The sequence below is a fragment of the Camellia sinensis genome, chromosome 5 (assembly GCF_055761805.1).
Source record: "Camellia sinensis isolate YWXY chromosome 5, ASM5576180v1, whole genome shotgun sequence".
NCBI classification, from domain to species: domain Eukaryota; kingdom Viridiplantae; phylum Streptophyta; class Magnoliopsida; order Ericales; family Theaceae; genus Camellia; species Camellia sinensis.
In genome coordinates, this window is record NC_138965.1 from 145,279,216 (window position 1) to 145,301,079 (window position 21,864).

Here is a 21,864-nt window from a genome sequence, read left to right on the forward strand (position 1 = left end):
CATCTTCCAATAAAAGGAAGACACTGAAAACATGCCGCTCCCAGCCCCTTTCCAAACTAAGATATCCTCCACTCTTGGTTGAACTCGCTTACCCTGATTCGTGCCAAGGAAACCCCCCCACAAATTTCACCTCCCATACCTAAGGGGTCTCCTGAAAATGGGTGTCCAAACTACGCCCGTAGGTTTAGTTTAATACTCTGCCACTGAGCCTTCTGGATTAGACGCCATTCAAAAGAGGTTTATAAAAAAAAACCTCCCTCAAAGGAAGACGCATGCATTCAGAAGAACCAACTAGAACACGAAAGGAAGAAGGTTGAAAAGAATGCATGTTACAAATTTAATTGAATATAATTCAATATTTTAACACTTCTAGTGCCTTCTCTGAGTTACAAATTTTATTCTTCTTCCTTTGTTGAAGGTTGAAAGAATGCATTATTTTTTTACGGAGGCAATGCAGGTCAACCTTTTAAACAAGTAACCCTTTTAAAGCAACAAGAAAACACATTACACATGCCAAATATATTTTGTTTCTTATGATTACCAACCTGCTCCTTAATCATTTAGATAAAGAAGACTCTGAAGCACGTCCACATTTATTAGGTAATTAACTTTAGTGAATTCTTGGCACTTAGGCATTGCAGTCTCTAAAAGAACCAAAATTCTAGCTTTCTTAATGCAGGCTGCTAGAGTAAGTGCCATGAAAGTACAATTTGCAGCACTTTCAAGAGTGTTCAGGCAAACTACAATGCTAAGTTCAGTCATATCCAGATGGATAGCAATTCTTTTGTGGCTAGGTGATTATTTAGACCCTTGACTCGCATCTTGGCATTTGAGACAGGCATAGAAGAATTTCCATTCGCCTTAGGAGTAAGGACAAGTGTTACATCAGGTGTTTAGAAAAGCGAACCTTAAAGATGGTTTTTTGGTACAAGGAAAAAGATCCAGCTTTTGACTCTTTTAGAAGCCACCAAACTTCCCCATGCAATCTAGTCTCATAGTTGTTTAATAATTTGAGGCAGTATTTCTGTTTCTTGCTTTAGAACATGGTTCCTTTGGTTTTTCCCACTTTTTTACTTTTTAGGTTTGCAACCCTAGGCCTTCTGGTGCTGTTTTCCTCAATGACAAATTCATCATCCTTCAGCATTGCACATTTTTTTTCTTCAATAAAGTAGTCCTATTGTTGCTCATCACAAAAATATATAAAGGGCATCCAAGTGCACAAAGCTCTAGCCACAGCAGGTCTAGGAATGGTCAAATGTATGCAGCCTTAGACTGTGTGCAGAGAGAGATTGTTTTCGTTTTTTAAACCTATGACCCGCAAGTCACAATGAAGCAACCTTACTATTGTGCCAAGGCCAGCCCCTATCTAAAAATACAATAAAAATTAGAATAGTGATACAAAGAAAACTTAATGACTTTGTATGAAGTTGGCTTTAAATTCATTGAGGATAATTTTATTGCAGAGAAATCCATCTTTTCAGCTACAGTTATTAGCCCCAATCCAACTAAACATCCTTCACCTAACTAAAAACAGGATCGAACCACTCTATCAATCTATCCATTCATTTTAAATCCGTTGTAGTAACTATAATTGAAGTCACTTCAGAATATATAATTTTTTATTTTCGGCAAGTATTTCCAAAAACATATATACACATAACGAAAATTTGATAGAACCAAGACAGGATTGGAAGTTATGAGTAACTCATAACGAAAAGAGAGAAAAAGAAAATCATTCATTAACAAACTCCTCAATAAGAAGAGAGATTAGGTAAACAACATGAGTTGACTTCAACAGAGTTCTTGAAGCTAAGTTCAGACATTGTTTCAAGGTGTTCCACATCAATGCATTCTACAATAACTAAAATTAGAGCTTAATGAGAACATGAGATAACATTTAGACTAACATGCTTAATGGAAGACATTGACAACACTAAACAATTGGAAGATGAGGACAAATAAAGAAGAAAATAAGCCAGCTAGAATCCAGACACCCAAGTCTTACGCAAGTTCAGGAAAGCACAAATAGATTAGAGTTCATACACACACACACACTACACATTTGTGAATGCATAATTGAAAATGAATATACATGTAAAAAAATGTATACATTCTTATATGTTTATATAGAAACAGCATTCAAATGGCAGACGCTAAAGACTTATGACAAAGTTTTTAAGTTGAGTTGTGTCCATATTATATATATATATATATATAGAGAGAGAGAGAGAGTATCTTTTCGCAATCTAAAGATGTACAATGTCCAAGACATACATCATCGACAAGCAATCCCTTAACAAAATGACGGCGCAGATGTTGATAGTCAAAATTGTCGGTAAAAAGACTCAGAACTTCTGGAGAGCAGATGTCAATATAACAATCCTGCAAAGAGCAATTTCACAGATTAGGTGACTAGTATTTGAGTACAATATAATGTGCAGGAAGAATGACAATGAGTTTGTGCATGCTGTACACAGATTGGAGAACCAATTTCAGGTCATGATTTTCTTCATGCTTTGCTTTTGGTTTTGGTGGACTTCTTGTCCCTCTTGTACTTTGTGTTTCGCTTTCTTCTTTTTAGTTAAACTTTCGGTGTTGTCCATCAAAAAATAATAATAGTTCTTGTTTCAATAAGATCAACACTTGGTAATTATGTTTTAATCACCATTGTCATTAATATTTGAATTTGAAATTAGTATATAAATAAACTATAAAATAAAATATTTAAGCTGAAATTTTCTATTATTACAATATCATTCATATTTTGAATAATTAGCTTTGTCTACTTGTTACTGAGTGGATCAATATGTATTGTCATTGGACTCTCTTCCATGCTTAAAGTTTGATCTACATGTGAATGATGGCACCATACCCTGCCCACCATTTGAGGGAATTCCATTCCAAAAGGAAAGAGATTGCTGTTGTCGATGCCAACTCTGAAAATTGTGCAGAATGGCAACAGGATGCCCATTCCCACCCTCAATTTTGACAACCAAACATGCATTTGAAGTGATAACTCATTATGACACGAGCCATTTTTTTGCACTCTACTCCTCTAGACAACCCAACTAAGAAGCACGGACACTTCTAAGAAGGTGACGTATCCGTGTCGGACACTAACACTCTTCAAAACCTGTCCTATTTTTTAATGTTTTTTAAAGACCTGAACACTCTTTGGATACTTAGAGTTGGAGGACACACATGTTTGTCGCTTAAACACACATGTCTATCGATTAGACACAAGTGAAACTAATTATAAGTTTGAACTAAACAACTTAAAATACAATAATAAAACAAAAACCATATAAATTTATAGAAGTTAGTGTCATATTGCAATTTTTTATTATCTTTGAATGATATATTCATATATATAACAAATAATAAATATATAAAATTATATACTTTATGCGTGTTCCCCGCGCATCGTGTCCTACATTTCTTGAAAATTGGTGCGTCGGCGTATCCATGGCGTGTTACGTGTCCGTATCCATGCTTCTTAGCAACCCAATCAATTTAACTCAACTAAACCAAAGACACAAAATTCAAGATCATTACTCAAGCCCAAATTGGGCTTGGGTTTACTCAGGTTGAGGTTTTTTTTTTTTTTTTGGATCAGAAACAAAATAATTTTTTTAAACAAGAAAAAAACATTTTCTTATTATGTTTGAGCACATGTTGACCACCATCCAACCCAACTCACCCAAATTGCAACCTTGTGAATCATTCAGTAATAGGTCAGCTAATACCACATTATTTAATTTAGAAAAAAAATGTACATATTAATTAAATCGAAACATATACGACACAATCATGTCAGCCATAGTATCATAGGACAAAGAAACAAATTGCATACTTGTTTATCAGCTATAATTTATAAACATGCAAATTCTAAGATGCTCAAAATTGACAACTAGAAAGTATGAACATCAAAGAAACACATATATGGATACAGACATGGATACGGGGCACGACAATTTCCAAAAAATCAGGACATACGCACAACTAGGAAATGTCAAAAACATATTATTTATATATTTTTATTTGCTATATATATGAATATCACACCAACAAACCACAAAAAATAATGAAAAATTAACTCGTCATGAAAAAATTTATTTTTAAAAAAAAAAACTCTAAACATCCCTCAACATACAAAATATGATTTTGTCAATCACAAATCAATACATAACAAATGTCAAAAGCATTTAATTTAATAATGAATAGATCATCCATCAAAAATAAATAATTAGTCAAACGTCTCCTAGGGCGTGTTCAGAGGCAGGACACATGTCTGTGAAGTATCCCCAACATGTGCAACAAAGAATAGATAATAGAAAGAAGAAAAAAAATACACACCATGTGGCACGACCGACACATGTTGTGGCGTGTTGGTGTCCAACGCGTGTAGAACAAGGCTATGGCGACTAATTTGAAGTGTTAGTGCTTCATAGATGAAAGTGTAAGCATGTTAACAGCATCATTGCTTTCATTATTTCACAATTATTCGCAAAATCACCAACCAAAGTTGGAAAAAGGTTAGTATATTGGAAAGATAAGCACTCCAAGCACACGAGGGCAGAACTCGTCACGAACAGAAAAGAAGGCAATTATAACCAAACCAGAAAACTCAGGAAAGACAAAAAAAACCTGTTTGTCATTGTGCAGAGAAACAGAAGGATTATCCACAAGTAACATCTTATCAAGAGTTATTGACCCTTTTAAATGGTCAGCCTTATCCTCATAATATAAAAGCTGCTTTGTTTCAGGATCAATGGCCATAAACAGCTCATCAGTACCGAGCCGAGATTGGTGAGTAAGCGGCGAAGGCTTTGACTTTTTTATAACCATAGTCATTACAGCATTGCTATTTTTTTTCCTTCTCTCCTTGTGTTCTTCAAGTGCTTGTGTGAGTGACATGTTGCTCAATGTATCTCCACTTATAAGGATGAAATCTTCATATATCTTCAGAAGCAAAATCAGAAAGATGAGATTGTAACAGTATAAAACAAATTAGAAACGATAAACGGTTGAGGGAAAAAAAAAGAAAAAATACTTTGAGATAAAAATATCAGTAGCAAGGAAGGTAATGCACGTGTTAACTAAAGTTACAACCCTAAACATAATGCAATGGTATTCTAGTTGTGCTGGTAGGTGATGGATTGCATGTGATTTGATATTCTGAGGTTCACTATTGTAGAAGAAAATGTGTAATATTAGTGAAGGTTTATATGTTTTATTTTCATTTTGTTTAAAGGGATATAAATCATTTTAGACTTAAATGTGTTGGATACATAGTTGTCAAATCGGGATTCGTATCGTGAATCGAAATGATCTCGTACCGAATCGTGAATCGAATCGAATCGAGAATCGTAAAGATTCGGTCACTTCTTCTAAATTATTTAAAAACATATATTTACACATTTAGATGTTAAATATATCTTATGAATATAAAATATTTAGACTTAAATCAATAAAAATATTATTTTGAATGATAATCACGTAGTTTAATAAGTAAGAAGTTAACAAACGTTCCTATGTAAGATCACTATCTTACCTTTTTTTCTTTTTTAGATATTTCTTATCAACCATTCTTAATAAAAATAATAACCAAATAGACAAACTATCAATTTCTAAAATAATAATAATTAACAACGATATTGATATTTAGACAATAAGCATACATACTTTTCTAAGTAACAGTGAGCAAATAATAAGAAAGAATCATTTAGAATCTTTTTTTTTAAAGCCTAAAATATTTTAAAAATATAACTGACCTCATAGATGTAATATTTAATTTAATAAAATAGCAACAGATAATTCATAGTGTAATTTTAATTTTAAACATCTTTAGAAGATATATTATGATTTTTTAAAGGAAAAAAAATAATGAGAAAAAAGGTTAAAAATATGTTGGATCTGACTAAATCTAATTGGATCCTATTAAAAACTTCATGATCACTAAAATAACAACAAAGCATGTATATATGCTGGTTATTTTCGTATTAAACGCTATTAGAAGTTGTATTATGTCATTTTTACTAAAAAGATAGAGGAAAAATAGAGTCAAAAATATGTCGGACACAATAATTTTTAAAATTGCATGAATCGTAAAAAGCGAATCGAATCGTGAATCGATTGTGAATCGTGCGATTCACTAGAGATTCACTTTCAAAATAGATTCACCCTTAGATTCGTATCGATTTTGCAAAAATTGTGAATCGAATCGTGAATCGAATCGCGAATCGTAAGATTCTGATAACAGAGGTTGGATAAGGTAAATTTTGGCATTTTAAAATATCAAAACGGTGACATTACCTTCTTTGTCAATCTCATTCATCAGCCATTAACAATGTCGAGGTCCCAGCATATTCTCAATTTAAGGGGGTGCAAAGTTATTGCACAAAAGGGAAGGTCCTTAAAACAGTCATAAACCTCAAGGAGAATTTTTCGAATTCCAACAAGTTATGTTTCATCAGAATTATGCCATCCCACACAAATGCATTCCCGCAAAGTTATTTTTACCTTCTCTCAGGCAATTACAATTATCCGACATAGGATCATTATTTCACTTCCTTTTCTCTTGGCAATCATTATTCAATTTTTTAAAAAAAAGAAAAGAGAAAAAGGAAAATCCAAACATTAAGGCCTTGTTTGGTTTGCTTTTGAGAAACAAATTTTGGAGAAAAATTTTCAAAATTTTGTTTGGTTTAGTGATTTTGGAAAAAAAAATTGCAAAATCACTTTCTCTCTCCTACACATCAACCAATCACTTTTTCTCTCTCCTCTCTCCTTCTCAATCACTTTTTCTCTCACACACATCTACTCAATTACAACAAAACAACAAAACATCAAATCATCCCAAACTCTCATACTCCAAAACTATGTCCAAAATATACAACCAAACAAATCAAAAAAAATTCTAAACTCTCCCCAAAATCTTTTTTAAAAATTAATCTCCCAAAACCAAACCAAACCAAACACACCGTAAAACTCCAAGAAGATTGCCTTCAAAAATTCCTTTTGAGAAGTAACATTTGGACAAAGGGTTTTTTTAATTTTATTTTGATTTTTGAGAAGAGAGACCAAATTCTTTGTCTCAATTGGAAAAAGGGTTCCCCCCCCCCCCCCCTCTCTTGATAAGTAACATTTGTAATATCACATCTAGAACATTAAAACCCCTAAAAAAGAAACAAGAAACTATGTTCACTTTTTCTGATAGAATTTTTAAACCAAAACTACTGATGGAATGCCCCAAAAGAACTAAAAAATGAAAATGAATAACTACGAGGAGAGATCTTGACATACCACATTCTGCTCATAAATCAAACGCAATGCATCTCCAGCACTAACAGAATTGTGAGATTCTATTGTCTTGATCGTAAAGTTTGGTTGACCGAACCACTTGGAATTATTTAAATAATCAATCACTTGCCTGGAATGAGCACAGCAAAAGACAAAAACTTCTTCAACACCAGCTGATTCAAGCCATGCTAAGGTGTAATCAATCATAGGGATGTTGACCAATGGTAATAGTACCTTCAACGGCAAAAATTGTATGTCAATGAAGAATTGGCATTATAAGAAAGATTACCATCAGCAGGAATAAACAAGTCCAGAAGAATGCATTGTTAATACCACATGTCAATCTAATCAACCATAGGGGTGTCCACAAATGCAAATGGTACCTTCAACACGGAAAAACAGTCAAGTAATGCAATAATTGTCGCCACAAAATGATAAAAGTTTTTAAACATGAATTGCAATATTCAAAAAAGTCAAGTATGCATCCTTGATTTTATTCTTTTTTTTTTTTTTTTTTTTTTGGGATAAGCACGCCGGTATGCATCCTTAATTGCACATGCCAATGCCTGGTATATCTCCAAAATCTTAATAAAATGAACATCTTTGTGCAAGTTCTATTTTATTATCAGTGCAGATGAGTTGCATAAGTTGACGCCAAATATCAACTAAAAAATGTACCAATATGCTATAACTTTGATTGACAAAAGATGCTCAACCGGAGGGATCTGTTACATTTTTTTCTATATGGGTAAGCATCGGTTTCCATTACTTGTCTTCAGATCCTGATGTTGTGTTTGGTTCATGAATTTGGATAGGGATTTGGAAAGTGAAGGAGAAAAGGTATGTGAAATATAGGTGAGATGTAGCTATATTTCATTCACATTTCACCTACCTTTTTCCTTTTCTTTTTCCAAATCCCTACCCAAATCCATGAACCAAACAAAGCCCAAAAGTTGTTTCTAAGCTGATACAAGGAACCAAAATATCTACATTTGTAAGGAAGGAAGAAACAAAATTTTAAAAATTAAACGAGAAAACAAAATTGGTAAAAATATCAGAAGGAATAAGGTAGTATAATTTTCCAAAACTAGAGTAAAAATAAGTGAAATTTCACCATAATATGAGCGCCACCATGAAAATAAATAGCTTAAAATTCTTGAATAAATTTGCCACACATAAATTTAAGCAATACCAGCATAATTAGCAACAGTAAACAATTCTTCAATCATTTAAGAAATAATGTTGGAAAATTCTACAAACCCATTACTTACTACAATTTTTCTATTCATTAAAAGACCTAAAAGAAAATTGATTAAATCAGAGCTCAACATCACTATCCAAAAATTACAATCACAATCACAATGGTATAGTAATAGTTCAACACAACTCTGCATATACAGATATACATACATACATATATATATGCATATGTAGAGAGAGAGAGAGATTACTTTGGGGCGTTCGAGGGTGATGGGGCGGAACTTCTGGGCGAAGCTATCGGCCAAGAGGACGGCCTGTAAGGGTGCTCGAGCCAACTCTTCTTCTGCATCTTCAGAAACCCTACTTGCTCCCTTCTTCTGTACCATTGCTGTGCTAGCTTCTTCTTCTTCACCTCTCTCTCTCTCTCTCTCTGTCTCTATAAGACCCTCTTCGTCAATGGAAGTGGATGGGAGGGTTTAAAATGGTGTACCCGAATCGGATTCGAATGTGGTTGGTTGGTCCGACCGAATCCAACTCCACCCCTTCCTTTTCCTTATTCCGATAAATAAAAGTTCGGAGACATTATAATAAAAGTTCGGAGACACTATAAATATACATCTTCAAATTTGTTTAAAATATGAATTATTTTTTATGATATGTAAAATTATAAATATTTTTCTATTAGAATTTATTATTTAACAAAATTAATTAAAAAAATAAAATTTTTAACTGCTCACTTATACAATGATAAAATTATCTAAATTATTAATTAAAATAAAATTTTAATATTATTAAAAATTATTAATTAACTTGATAATTTATTAATAAAACAACTTATTTGTTATGAAATTATAAATTTTAAGGGGCATAATGTAATTTTTCAAACCACGGGAGATAATTTGTAATTTAAATAAATCTCAGAATGTGTATTGGTAATTTATCCTTAAAGTTTTTATTTTATGAACAAATATGGGTCCAACTTGTCTCTTGTTAAGCTCAATAATGGACCCATCCAGTCCGCCCCATAGGCCCATTTTTTTGACTCGTTTTGATAATTCAAACCGTTTAATGTGGAGAATTCATTAAGTATTATATTCATGTAAAAAATAATGTTGATCGAATATCGATAGCTATTTGATCATATCATATTTGTATTAAAAAAATGAGCGATGAAAAAATAAACGTTTGACTAAATTATGATCTGATCAAGTAACTATTGATATCCGATTAACGTGATTTTTTATAGAAATTTAGTACACGACGACACATCGAATGATTCGGATTATTGAAACAGCGCCCATAAATGAGCCCATAAGGCGAATTGGATGAGTCCAGTCTTGATCTCAACATGAGATAAGCTAAACCCAAAAAATATATTTTTGGAACTATTAAATGTTTGTTTGGTTTTTTTTTAGAAAATTTATCCATAAATCCTATATGGAAAAATGTTGATTTGTTTTGTCTTAAGAGTTTTTTTATGAACCAATTAGTTCTTTTTGTTTTATAAAGTTTTATTTATTTGATTTGGTCGTTTATATGAATGTCTTTTTACGATTCATTTTTCTAATATTTTGATTTGTTTTTTGGATGGTAATAGCAAGGTGAGGTGAGGTGTGCAAGATTGTTTTTTGAAAGATTGGTGGTTGAAGTGTTGGTTATTAGACGTTGAAATTTATATTTTTGTTACTATGATTTTCTGGTATTACATTAAAATGTTACATTAAAGTGCTATGTTTAGAAAAAAGTACGCTAATAATTTTTTGTGTGTTACTTTGTTGGAGTGTTATGTTTGAAAAAAATACACTAAATAATTTTTTTAAAAATGTTATGTTGTTACATTTGATAAAAGTACACTAAGAAATTTATTAGTGTGTTACATTGGAGTGCTACGTTTGGGAAAAAAAATACGCAAATAATTTTTTTTTTGAAATGTTACATTATTATGTTTGAGAAAAGTACACTAAAGAGTTTTTTAGCATGTTACATTGGAGTGTTACGTTTGAAAAAAGTATACTAAGGAGTTTTTATGTGTTACATTGATTGGAGTGTTAGATTTGAGAAAAGTACACTACGGAATTTTTTAATGTATTACATTGGAGTGTTATATTTTTTTAGTATTATATTGAAATGTTACGTTTGAAAAAAATACACTTAAGAGTTTTTTTTAAGGCCTTATTTATCATAACCTAAAAAAGCCAAAAAATCAAAAAATTACTATCTTATTTAAGTAACATTATCTTATTTAAGTCATATCATATCTCTACCATATCACTTCAAATCCAACCCATGTCTAACTCATATTATACACTCGTATATTTTTTATATTTTTGGTATTTAGTAAATTTTTTAAAGTTTTTTTCACAAATATTATAATTTTTAAATGTATTTATTTAAGTGTGTTTAAAAATTAATACAAATTGCTTAAAATATTAAAAAAAATAATTGAAAATAAAAAAATACAAAAAATAAAAAGTACAATTTTATGAAAAATATTTTTTGAAAACCAAAACTAAACAAGCTGAATTTACCAATAATATGTACTATTTAAGCGTTGTTTTATTAATATTATCTACCAAGTTTATATCGTGTCAAATAAACGTTTAACTAAAAATTATGTGGATGCGATCCCAATCAAGTGTTTGGTTATTCGGTTTGTATAGAGTTTATATATCATATCTCTCAAAAGGAAATTGTTAGTGAAAATTATGTTAATCTCAAGTCGACAGGATCAAATAATGATTTAAACAAGCAATCCACCCAAAGAGATTAAGCGACTATGTTTTTCATTCAAATATCTTGAAAGTATAAGGATTTCTTCGGAACAAATGATACAATCAACAAGATCAAACAAAGTAAGTCTTCATTTTGGAATAACTAAAATAGCTTATTTTTTTGGCTTTTTAGCCTCGTTTAGTTTTCGTTTTTGACTTTTGTAAGAGAAAAAGTATAATAATTATGATTTGGATGTGACATTTTATCTTATTGACATATGTAGCTAATTTTATCTTTTGTACTTTTTTAGTCAAAAAGCTAAAACCAAACATAACTTAAAGATGATTTTAAGATAAAATCACCAATATTTGCAAAGATTGCAAATTACAAAGAGAAATTCCTCCTACACTTAATATAAAACTATTCCTAAAATAAAACTAAAGTTGTTATTGCGTTGTTGATGATGTTCCTTTTACCATCAGTCTTCGGCCTCTTTGTAAGTTGTGGGCTTCAAACAAATCACAAGTAACTGCCTCGCCAGTTTGTTTCCACCCATGTGTCACACTATATGAAAATAATTTCTCCAATATTTATGCCCCACTTTGCCGCCATGTTCTAACCATTTCTTGCACCAACTGATAACAATAATAATAATAATAATAATAATAATAATAATAATAATAATAATGTGGTCATAATTAATATTGAAAAGATGATGTATGGTCTGAATTAACAAATAAAAATCGACAGGTCACAATTAAAAAAATTATATTTGATCATAGTTGACAAGTCACAATCAATTAGACTAGATTTAACCATAATTGACAGATCACAATTGACAAAAATAATTTATGGTTCATTCCATTTTCGCTCTAAAGCAAGACTGAACTTCACAAGTACTACTATGTGTCCCTCATGAATTGTTGACCCATATTGACAAGCCATCTTACCATTTACAAGCACTAAATGTCTCCTAAAAATTGGCCTATCATTATTTAAAGGCCAAATTACAAACACCCCCTCGAAGTTTGGTGAAAATACAGATTCCTCCTGAGGTTTGAGAAATTACAAATTGCCCCTTGAAGGTCAAATTTGCATAACAAATTAGGGGAGAATCTGTATGAAAATAAAAACCTCATGGGGCAATTTGTTATGAAAATATAAACCTCAGGGGGTGGGATGTAATTTCTCAAACCTCAAGGGGGAATCTGTATTTTCACCAAATCTCGAGGGGGGTGTTTGTAATTTGCCCTTATTTCAACTACTTGTAATTGATCCACTGATTGCGGGTGATTTTATTTACACCAAAAACAATAACTTAGTAAGCCCAAATAAAGGGAAATTCTATTTTCACACACTTACCTACCTCTGTACACATACGTAATGATTTATTTTTTATTACAATTTTCTTCTAAATTAAAATTACTAAATTGTCTTTATCTTCTCCACCAAAATCCTAATTTCTTCCTCTCACACTTAAACGAATGGAAGTTAGAAGTACAATTTGCTTGGGCAATTCATCACTTGGTGACTATTGGTAACCATGGGACATATTTTGATAAATTATTGACAGCATGACTTCTATTAGTTGTAGTCAGCAAAATGAAATTGAAGTCCCATGCAAGTATCTTATGTCCTCGGGAAGCATCGTCCTGGTCTTTTCATGAGAATAGGCACTGTTTAATTAGATCCCTTTTAGTGTCTACATCATCTCCATACGACGAATCAAAATCTCCAGGCCGATCATAAGATCATGGCATCATAAAACTCTTTGCCCATAGTTGTCGTAGAAAGGAAGAGAAGATATTGTCCATTAACAAAGATATAATTTTGCTTGTGTGAAAATCCAATTTCTAATGGAAGAGTTGCAATTCAAAGGTTTCTTAATGTTTTCCCTCGAGATTAGTTTGAATTTAGTCTCCTGCATTCTTGTTAGGGAAATAATTCAAAGGTTTCTAATGGGTGTTGGTTTAGGGTTTCAATGTTAAAGAGAGGGATATTTTTGACAAAAAGAGTTGTGCATTGAATAAAATTATAACATTTAAAATTAGTTGATATGTGTATTGAGAAAGGATATGGAATAAGATGTTTTGGTGCATGGAAATAGAATTATTCCCAAATAAAATTTTAAAATCTTAATTCTTATTATACCCTAATGTAAATTTACTAATAAGGACAATACACATTAAATCCTAATATATATATATATATATATATTTCTCGTAGTACACCCAAATAACTTATGCATGTATTCTTTTTTTTTTTCCCCCAAGTTTCAAATATTTTACATTCTTCTCACTCCAAAATCCTAATACACTCCATCAAAATTCACAATTATCATCATTGTCATTGTTTGTTATTGTGTTATTACTTACAAATAAAACAAAAATACAATGTGGGTGTTTGAAAAGTTATTATTTTAGTAGGCTAAAATATTTTTGTTTGGAAAGATGTTTAGATTTTTTTACAATTGGATGTGAGGTTTGTGAGAGAAAAAGTGAAATGGTATGGATTTGATGTGACATTTTATCTTATTAGCTATTTTAATCTATTTTATCTTTTTGTGTACTTTATCCCAAAAAGCAAAAAAAATAGCATTTGTCAAACAAGGCCAATATGTGCCATTATATTTTCATTGAAAGCTTCTTAATTTTTCATGAAGCCAATCTTGTAAACATCTCTATGCCTCTGGTTTTCTTTGTTCTTTCTCTTTCTTGCCTTTTTATTTTCTACGCACCCTTGCTCCATATATTCAAATGTGACAATCACGTACATGATTGATTTTATATGCATTGTTATTTTCGAAAAAACTATCAAAACAACAATAATTTAAATAGTCTATAAATCATATCTATGAATGTGTATATATATTTATTTGATATTATTATACTAGCGTATGCCCGTGCCTAAAGGCACGGTGTAAATAATTTTAAAATTAAAATGCAGTTATAATTTATACGTATTATGTTGAAATTTATAAAATTTATGTCATTTTTTGATAAAGATACTGAAAAAATATATTGAAATATTTTTCTTCTTAAAGAACTTACAACAATTTTGCTTGTATTACACGCTCTACAAAACTCAAATAAAATGACAACTCTCCCTAATCTTAATATAAATTAAGAAACAAACATTTAAAATTTAAAGTTATATTGCATATCAAAATATAAAAGGCAGTAAAAAAAAGTGTAAACACTGTCATACACCAAAAGAGTAGGTTAAAACTTTACAAAAAGTGGGTTAAAGCTTTATAAAAGATGTATACTTTACAAAAGATGTGTCATTAACATGTCATACACAAAAAATTATATTGTCATACACCAAAAATATGTATGCTTTACAAAAGATGTGTCAATAACATGTCTTCAAATATGCGTTTGCCCAAACTTCCTCCTCATTACTTTCCAAAAAGTCTTTGTATAAACTTTTATGTATCCCCAATAAGGAATATGCACAACAATCTGGTAATTTGTGGAAACAAAAAAAATATAGATTAGTACATGTGTTGGAAATATACATGTCAAAATACTTTCAGATTGAAATTACCTTATTACATCCCTATCGAAGCAAGGTAGTCGTATTTCTCCTTTTAAGCTCCATAGATTTTTCAGTCCAATCCTACAAAAGTCCAAATTTCAAATTATTATTAAATTGAAATTTTTTAAAAAGTTATATAATCAACAGAAATAAATCTACGTGGTTACCTTCTAATAAAACGTCATTTAATCTGCATAGAGTACTACAGTAACACTTCAGGATAAACAATATTTGTAGTAGAATCCAAATTATCTTTAGGAGGGAGAATACTTATACAATCAAATGATGTACATCTAGACAATGCCACATATAATTGCCCATGGCTAAACACTGGTATACGCAAATCAACCCCAACAAATTTCACAGATTGTCCTTGAGATTTATTAATGGTCAAGGCATATGCCAATCGGACTGGAAATTGACGTCTTGTCATTTGGAAAGGCATTTCTGAAGAAGATGGTGTCAAAGATATCCTTGGTATGAATGCCAAATTGCCAAACTTTTCTCCAGTTAAAATTTGAGCTTAAATTATGCGAGTGCCGCACCTAGTAACCATCAATCTTGTACCATTACATAGTCCATCTTTCGGTGCAATGTTTCTCAACAATATTATAGGACAACCCACTTTCAACTCTAACTTAAAAGTTGGCAACCCAGAAGGATCCAATGAATTTAAATATTCATTAGGATATCTATTTGTAATGGTAGGTCAATTTCATTATCTTCAGACATTTTATCTGCTGCAAGATAAGTATATAATCTCCCTGGAAAGATATTCAACGCAGTAGTATTAATGTCACTGACATCATCGTTACGCGCAGACAGAATTGTGCGTTCAGTTAAAAATGTTGGGGTTGACGTCTCTATCATATTCAATTATGGATAAACTGTAGAGAGTAATTCATTCAAATCTTTGTGTATTGTTGATGGAAGGTTAACGATTTCTTGAGGATTGGTCCCAATCTAAAAAAAAGTGAAATCAATAAAAAAGTAAGTGTAAACACAATTTATTAATTTAAAATCTATATAATACAGGTTAAAGTAGTGTTACCTCCATCAAGAAATTTGCAAAATTAGCATTTCCATGGCCTTCATGATTCAAGCGCATATTCAAATCCAAAGTCAAGATATATATATGCTTCTATAGAACAGAGTGTCTTAATGATGCATTCACAATTTGCTCACGAACTCCTTTGGGTATAACTGGTAAGATTTGTCGAAAGTCTCCTCCAACAACAACAGTAATACCCCCAAATGGCTTTTCACTATCACAAATGTCCCTCAATGTACGATCAACCGCCTCAACACAATGTCTATGTTGCATAGGAACTTCATCCCAAATTATGAGTTTTGTTTCTCTAAATAACTCAGCTTGTAATGATTGTTTGCTAAACCCACAAAGTGAATTTTCCAAGACATCTAACGGAATGGAAAATGTTGAATGTGCAGTGCGACCTCCTACCAGTAACAGTGATGCAATTTCAGACGAAGCCACAGTAACAACGATATGCCCAAGGCTACGACATTTTAATGCAATCGTATTGTATAGAAATGTTTTCCCTGTTCCTGCACCCCCATTCAGAAAGAAAACAATTCCTTTATTTTGAAAAACTGAAGAAGTGATTGTATTATAAGCATTCCGTTGTCCATTATTGAGACAATCAATAGTAATTTGTGGATCTGCATGTTCTGCCTCACTCTGCAGTTGTTGATGTTCAATTATCAATCGATTACCAACTACTGCACTCCAATTTGCAGTAGGTTGTGGCATGGGTAGGAAGTCAATTAAACTTTTGCCTGATTCATGAAGCATTTGATTCAAAAGATGGAGACCATAATCTTCAATTTGAGCCTCAGTTGGTTTAGAAATGACAAACAATGTACAAATCTTATGTGCAAGATCATCACATATAAGCGTTGAAAATTGATTCCATAATGCATATGGATTTAGTGGAGAGCACTGGGTGAGAATAATACTAAACAATCTTCTCAATTGATATCCAGTTTTTATGACTACAACCTCTTTCAAGCATTGTATCCATTCTTCATCATCTTCTAAAAGCTCCCTTGCAATACATGCTAATTTAAATGTATCATGCACAACATTATTGACTGTGCGTAAAGACTGAAACGACTTTGGTCCTTTGACAATGGTTAGTAACAAATATAGATAAAATCTTTCACCACAATTAGGGCTAGCAAAGTACATTCTACCAATTGCATATCCCCTTTCTCTTGATTTCCATCTCTTTTCTGACTTGAGCTAGACAAAATGTTGTGGAAATTCTTGATAAGTGAATGGACATTCATCTTCACTGGCAGCACAATATGCAAAGAAGCCAATAAGAGTTGACATTTGTTAACCAGCTCTAGATTGAATCGTTTGTAATGACTCTTCTGGGTTAAAAACAACACGATGCATTCCAGGTAAATGAAGTGCCAATCGTACAACTGTTGGCATCTCTGCATGCAAATGATGACCAAATATTCGCCAAGCAGCTTCTGGAGGTCCAATATACCTTGCATCGAGATATTGTTGAATCTCATTTATCATTCCTAACACCATCGTTGTACGATCATAACCCTTATAAATGTACTTATGTATATACTTGACACATCTCATTCCGACACAAACTTCCACATTTATATGACAGTTGAAAAGTTTTGAAAGATATGCATTGTATGGTATGACATCCCTGTTATCAACTTCTTGCCCTCTTACAGTATGTACTTGACCATTATTGCGACGACGATAGATAGGGTATCCATCTTGATCCATAGTTGTTGTTTCTGTGAAAGCTCGAGGGTATCTCTTAGTGCATCTACCATTTTCCATACATGGTGCTTGCGGATTTCGAGCACCACATGGTCCATGTACCATACAACATTTGATAGTTTCAAAAAGCATTGGATCGTCTTTTGGGTCTAGAAATTCTGCACACACCAATTTGTCTACTTGAGCACATGTCCGAATTTTATCTGGACCCTTGAGAAATAAAAGTGCATGCATATGAGGGAGGCCTCGTTTTTGAAATTCAATTGTAAAAACATGTGCAACTTTATTTCCAAACACTTTATTTGTTTCTATCTCCTTCATCAAACATTTTCTCTTCAACTCAAAAACACGGGCAATTAAATCAGGACGATCAATAGGTTTTTGATATGGTAATAATGCTGAAGTAATTTCTGGCCAATTGGGATTTGCAGTCATGGTAAGAAAAATATCTGGGTGTTGGTTGTATCGTGTGATAGCCATTGAATCTTGAAAGATTTCAAACATATGTCTAGGACTACCAGTAAATGAAGATGGCAAAACAAACCTTTGACCAATTTGTCCAGGTCGCACATAATCTGGATCCATATCTGACAACTCTTGGTAAAGCTCAGCCCGAAGTTTCCCTTGATTAAGCTTGTAGTATGTCAATCGATTTTGCTCAGTTGCAGCCCAAGCATCTACCAAAAACTCTTGAAATAGTTTCCCACCTCTCAAAATTGTTGAATACTCTGTGGGTCGTTCAAACAAATGATAACTATAAAAATTCATTTGAGTAAGTCGATCAATTGAAGGTCGATCATACTGAACATTCCACAATTTCAACTCAGGTTCCCATCCAAGCTCACCATATGGAAATAATAGAACATAATGTAATGGCAAGTATGCTGGGTGACATTCATTAATTTGCATCAACTCATTATTTCCTCAGAAATGTAAAATAATATCTCTCATTCCATTTACCTCTGTTCCATCACCTAGTATTACAATTGCAATCTCATCTGTAGTTGGTAGGTTATACCGACGTCGATCAGTTGTTGAACTGTAATGAAGATGAGCAGGTAGATTGTGTCTTGCCGAGTCTAATTGATCTAAAATGGCATGAGCCTGGCGATATTTATCTACAAATGCATTGACTTGCAACAAACTATCCTGAATAGTTTTGAGAACATCCCTTCTCAAGTTAGGATTTCTACGATTACGAATTTCTAAAGCTGAATAAGGGTCATAGATATACAGCTGAGCATAACTCGCATCCTGCCCTGGTTGTGGTTGTAGTGATCCTGTTCGATGTCGCAATTCCCCATGAATTGTGAATGATGTAGGGCCCCTTCCACTGAGTACTCTAGGATCCAATGTAGCACCAAGACTCGTAAAAGCATTGGCTGCATTGTACACTCGAGTATAACTTCGAAAGGATTTTGATTGATAATTATTCCCATCATACAATGCCTGAAGTGGTGGAGGGGGTGTAATAAGTAAAGGTAGCCTAATCTTCCCTTCCAAACAGCAAGTTCTGAATAAGGGACGTTTTATAGATGATTTTGTCAATTTTTCATCCATCCAATGTAAGGCTGAACAATAAGGACATAATACATCCATCTTGCCAAGATAATGGCGGCAAGAATCTTTGTGTGCCCGGGCGCCAATTGATATACTCGTAGGTAGATCTTCTAATTCATCATCAGTATATAGATCTTGTTGAAGAAATCGATTTATAGGAGTAGACCTACAAATATTTGTGTATAAATAAAATTCTGTAAAACAAAACGGTATGAGTACAAGTATGTATTGAAGATGTGAGAATCTGAAGATGTGCTTGAAGAAATCGATTTATAGGAGTAGACACAGTAATTTACCGATTCCTTTGTGAATTTGAAGATGTGCTTGGCATAGAAAACGAACATGTCTGATGATAGGTAACCATTGTTCGTTTTTGTGCCGACTGAGAATCTTCAGTTATTGTTTCCCACTCCAAGTGAGTGCGATCATGACGAATTGGTGTTAAAGAACGTTGTCTTATTTGAACACATTCTTCTAATCCCTCTTGGTCTCGTTGCAAGCATTGGAATTCAATTTTTTCACGTTCTCGCCGTGCCCGTTGGGCCAATGCAGCCTTTGTTATTATATTATCATTTTGTGCCTAAAAAGAAAATATTTTATCATTGAAGCAAAATATGTGAATATTTTGTGTTTAAAATGAAACTATCTTCTTATTTCTTCCCTTTCTCTTAATTTTGTTTTATATTTTATTTGTTTTATACCTTTAATAGTGTTATCTTTATTTCTTTTTTTCTTATTTCTTCCCTTTCTATCTTCTTATTTCTTCACTTTCCCTTTCCCTTTCTTTGTTTTCTATTTTATATATTAAATAAGAATTAAAAACCTATCTTATTTAGTTTCTCCTTTCTTTATATATTTTTTCTTTATTTCTTCGTTTCTTTTTTCCTATTCTCTTTATATAAGTAGCAACTTATGGATGGTACATTATAAATGCACATGTATCAATGCAAAATAAGAATAAATAAATTTGAAAAATACATACAAATAATAGCAAGTTACAGGAAAACATATTACAATCATTCTACAAAAACAACATAAAACAATAAATTCATTTTACACACTCATATATTTTAACTATCAAAATTTTGATTAGTTTTGCATCATATTTTTAAAAAAGAATATATACCACTTGACATGCATTTGTCATTCTCTTGCCGGAAGGAGCCATCTTTTCTTTTCCTTTAGACATTGGGTTGACCTTTTCTTTATCTTTTGCCTAACAAATATAAATAAAATATTGAAAAGATTAAAAAAAATCTTATATAATCTTATATAAATAAAATACATACAATGTTTGACTTGATTCTGTACTTACCGCACGAACACGGATAACATTAAGGTCGTGCTCATCACGGATGACCACACCAACATTTCTACATGGAGTTGTAGGAGGAGGCCTACAGAAATAGATTGTGAACAAATTAAAATCTATATAATAAAGTGGTAATAGTAAGAGTAAAAAATTCAAAATTGTCTTGGGTAAAAAATTCTTTTTCTTTTTACCAATTTGGTGTTAAAGAAGATTGTCTTGGGTTAATACATTACTTCGATCTTTCTCTTTCTCGTTCTCGTCGCAGGCGTTGTCCCAATTGGTATGCAGAACATGGCTTTTGATTTTTTTCACGTTCTCGCCGTGCACGTTGGGCCAATGCAGCTTTTGATAACACATTATCATTGTGTGCCTAAAATGAGAATATTATATAAGAATGTGCATAAAATGTGAAGATTAACTAACTTGCTTCCCTTTCATCATGTAATTTTTCTTCCTTTTAACTAACTTTTCCTCTTCACTCGGTTAAGTTGTTAGTCATATAAGAACCAATGCATGTATTTATGAAATTTAAAAAGGAAGGGAAAAATAATTTGAAAACACAAAACTGCAAACTCACTATGCACACACTTATTGGTTTTAAGACACTACCCATCTCTTTACAAAATGTACGTTGAAAAGGTAAATATTAAATCATTGGGTACGTAAAATGTGAATATTAGCATGTAATGTCTATGTAATGTCTTGTACTTTCCTTTCTCTCTTCTTGTTGTTTCTGTTGTATTAAAATGCATTTTTGTCTTTTTCTTCTTTCCTTAAGAACTTCTTATAAGAAAAATAAAAAATAAAAAAAATTATATTATGTAGTTTCCTTTTCATCACATAATTGTTCTTTCTTCTTATTTTCCTTTTTCGTTTTCTTCTATTTTATTTTTATTATGCTATGTTGTAGATGCAACATATTGTACAAATACAACATATTTTTATCATACAAATAGACAAACATATTAAAAATTCAAATTAATGTTTATACAAATGCATTAGCATGTTGTACAAATGCTTACTTTAGCATGCTTTAGAAAAACATTTCACATTCAATAAAAAGAATTGAATAAATTTTTGAAAAAGAAACTTTTGAAAAATGTACATAAAAAATAGTATATGACACTATGCAATTCCTAAAAAAATCTATATAATATTCGAAAAAGAAACTTTTAAAAATTGTTGAGAAACCATACCATGGGATGTGCATTTTCCTTTCCTTTGCTATAAGGAATAGCTTTTTTTGTTTCCTTTGATATTGCCTTGTCTTTTTCCTTTGCCTTTGCCTGTAAAAAATAAGTAGAATATATTTATAAATTATTTTTAAAATGATAAGAAAATACATGTCCAACGTTGAAGCGACTTTTAGGCTTACCTCATGAATGCGAATAGTATTAAGGTCACACTCATCGCGAATAACAACATTAACATTTCTTTCTTGAAGAAATCGAACCTATACATA

At 31.9% G+C, this 21,864-nt stretch overlaps 1 protein-coding gene and 1 long non-coding RNA gene across 4 annotated transcripts in view; both read right to left on the reverse strand.

The window, feature by feature from the left end:
* Nucleotides 1–9,086, reverse strand: part of LOC114281522 (Trimeric LpxA-like enzyme) — a 33,472-nt gene extending 24,386 nt beyond the window's left edge. The window contains exons 1-5 of one of the 3 annotated variants that reach the window (XM_028224018.2): nt 8,754–9,083; nt 7,636–7,685; nt 7,306–7,536; nt 4,648–4,962; nt 2,275–2,382 (exon numbers count right to left, since the gene is read on the reverse strand). In XM_028224018.2, coding sequence (XP_028079819.2) covers nt 2,275–2,382; nt 4,648–4,962; nt 7,306–7,509 — 627 coding nt within the window. In that variant the 5' untranslated portion in view covers nt 7,510–7,536; nt 7,636–7,685; nt 8,754–9,083. Of the gene's footprint in view, nt 1–2,274; nt 2,383–4,647; nt 4,963–7,305; nt 7,537–7,635; nt 7,686–8,753 lie in introns of all 3 variants that reach the window. The other 2 variants (XM_028224017.2, XM_028224020.2) reach the window with 2 other exon arrangements.
* Nucleotides 9,087–20,109: 11,023 nt separating this feature from the next.
* Nucleotides 20,110–21,650, reverse strand: LOC145790230 (uncharacterized). Its single transcript, XR_014328907.1, has 4 exons — nt 21,599–21,650; nt 20,594–20,772; nt 20,406–20,487; nt 20,110–20,306 (listed from the first exon to the last, which is right to left on the reverse strand). It is a non-coding gene; the product is annotated as an uncharacterized LOC145790230 (long non-coding RNA).
* Between the last annotated feature and the right edge of the window lie 214 nt (nt 21,651–21,864).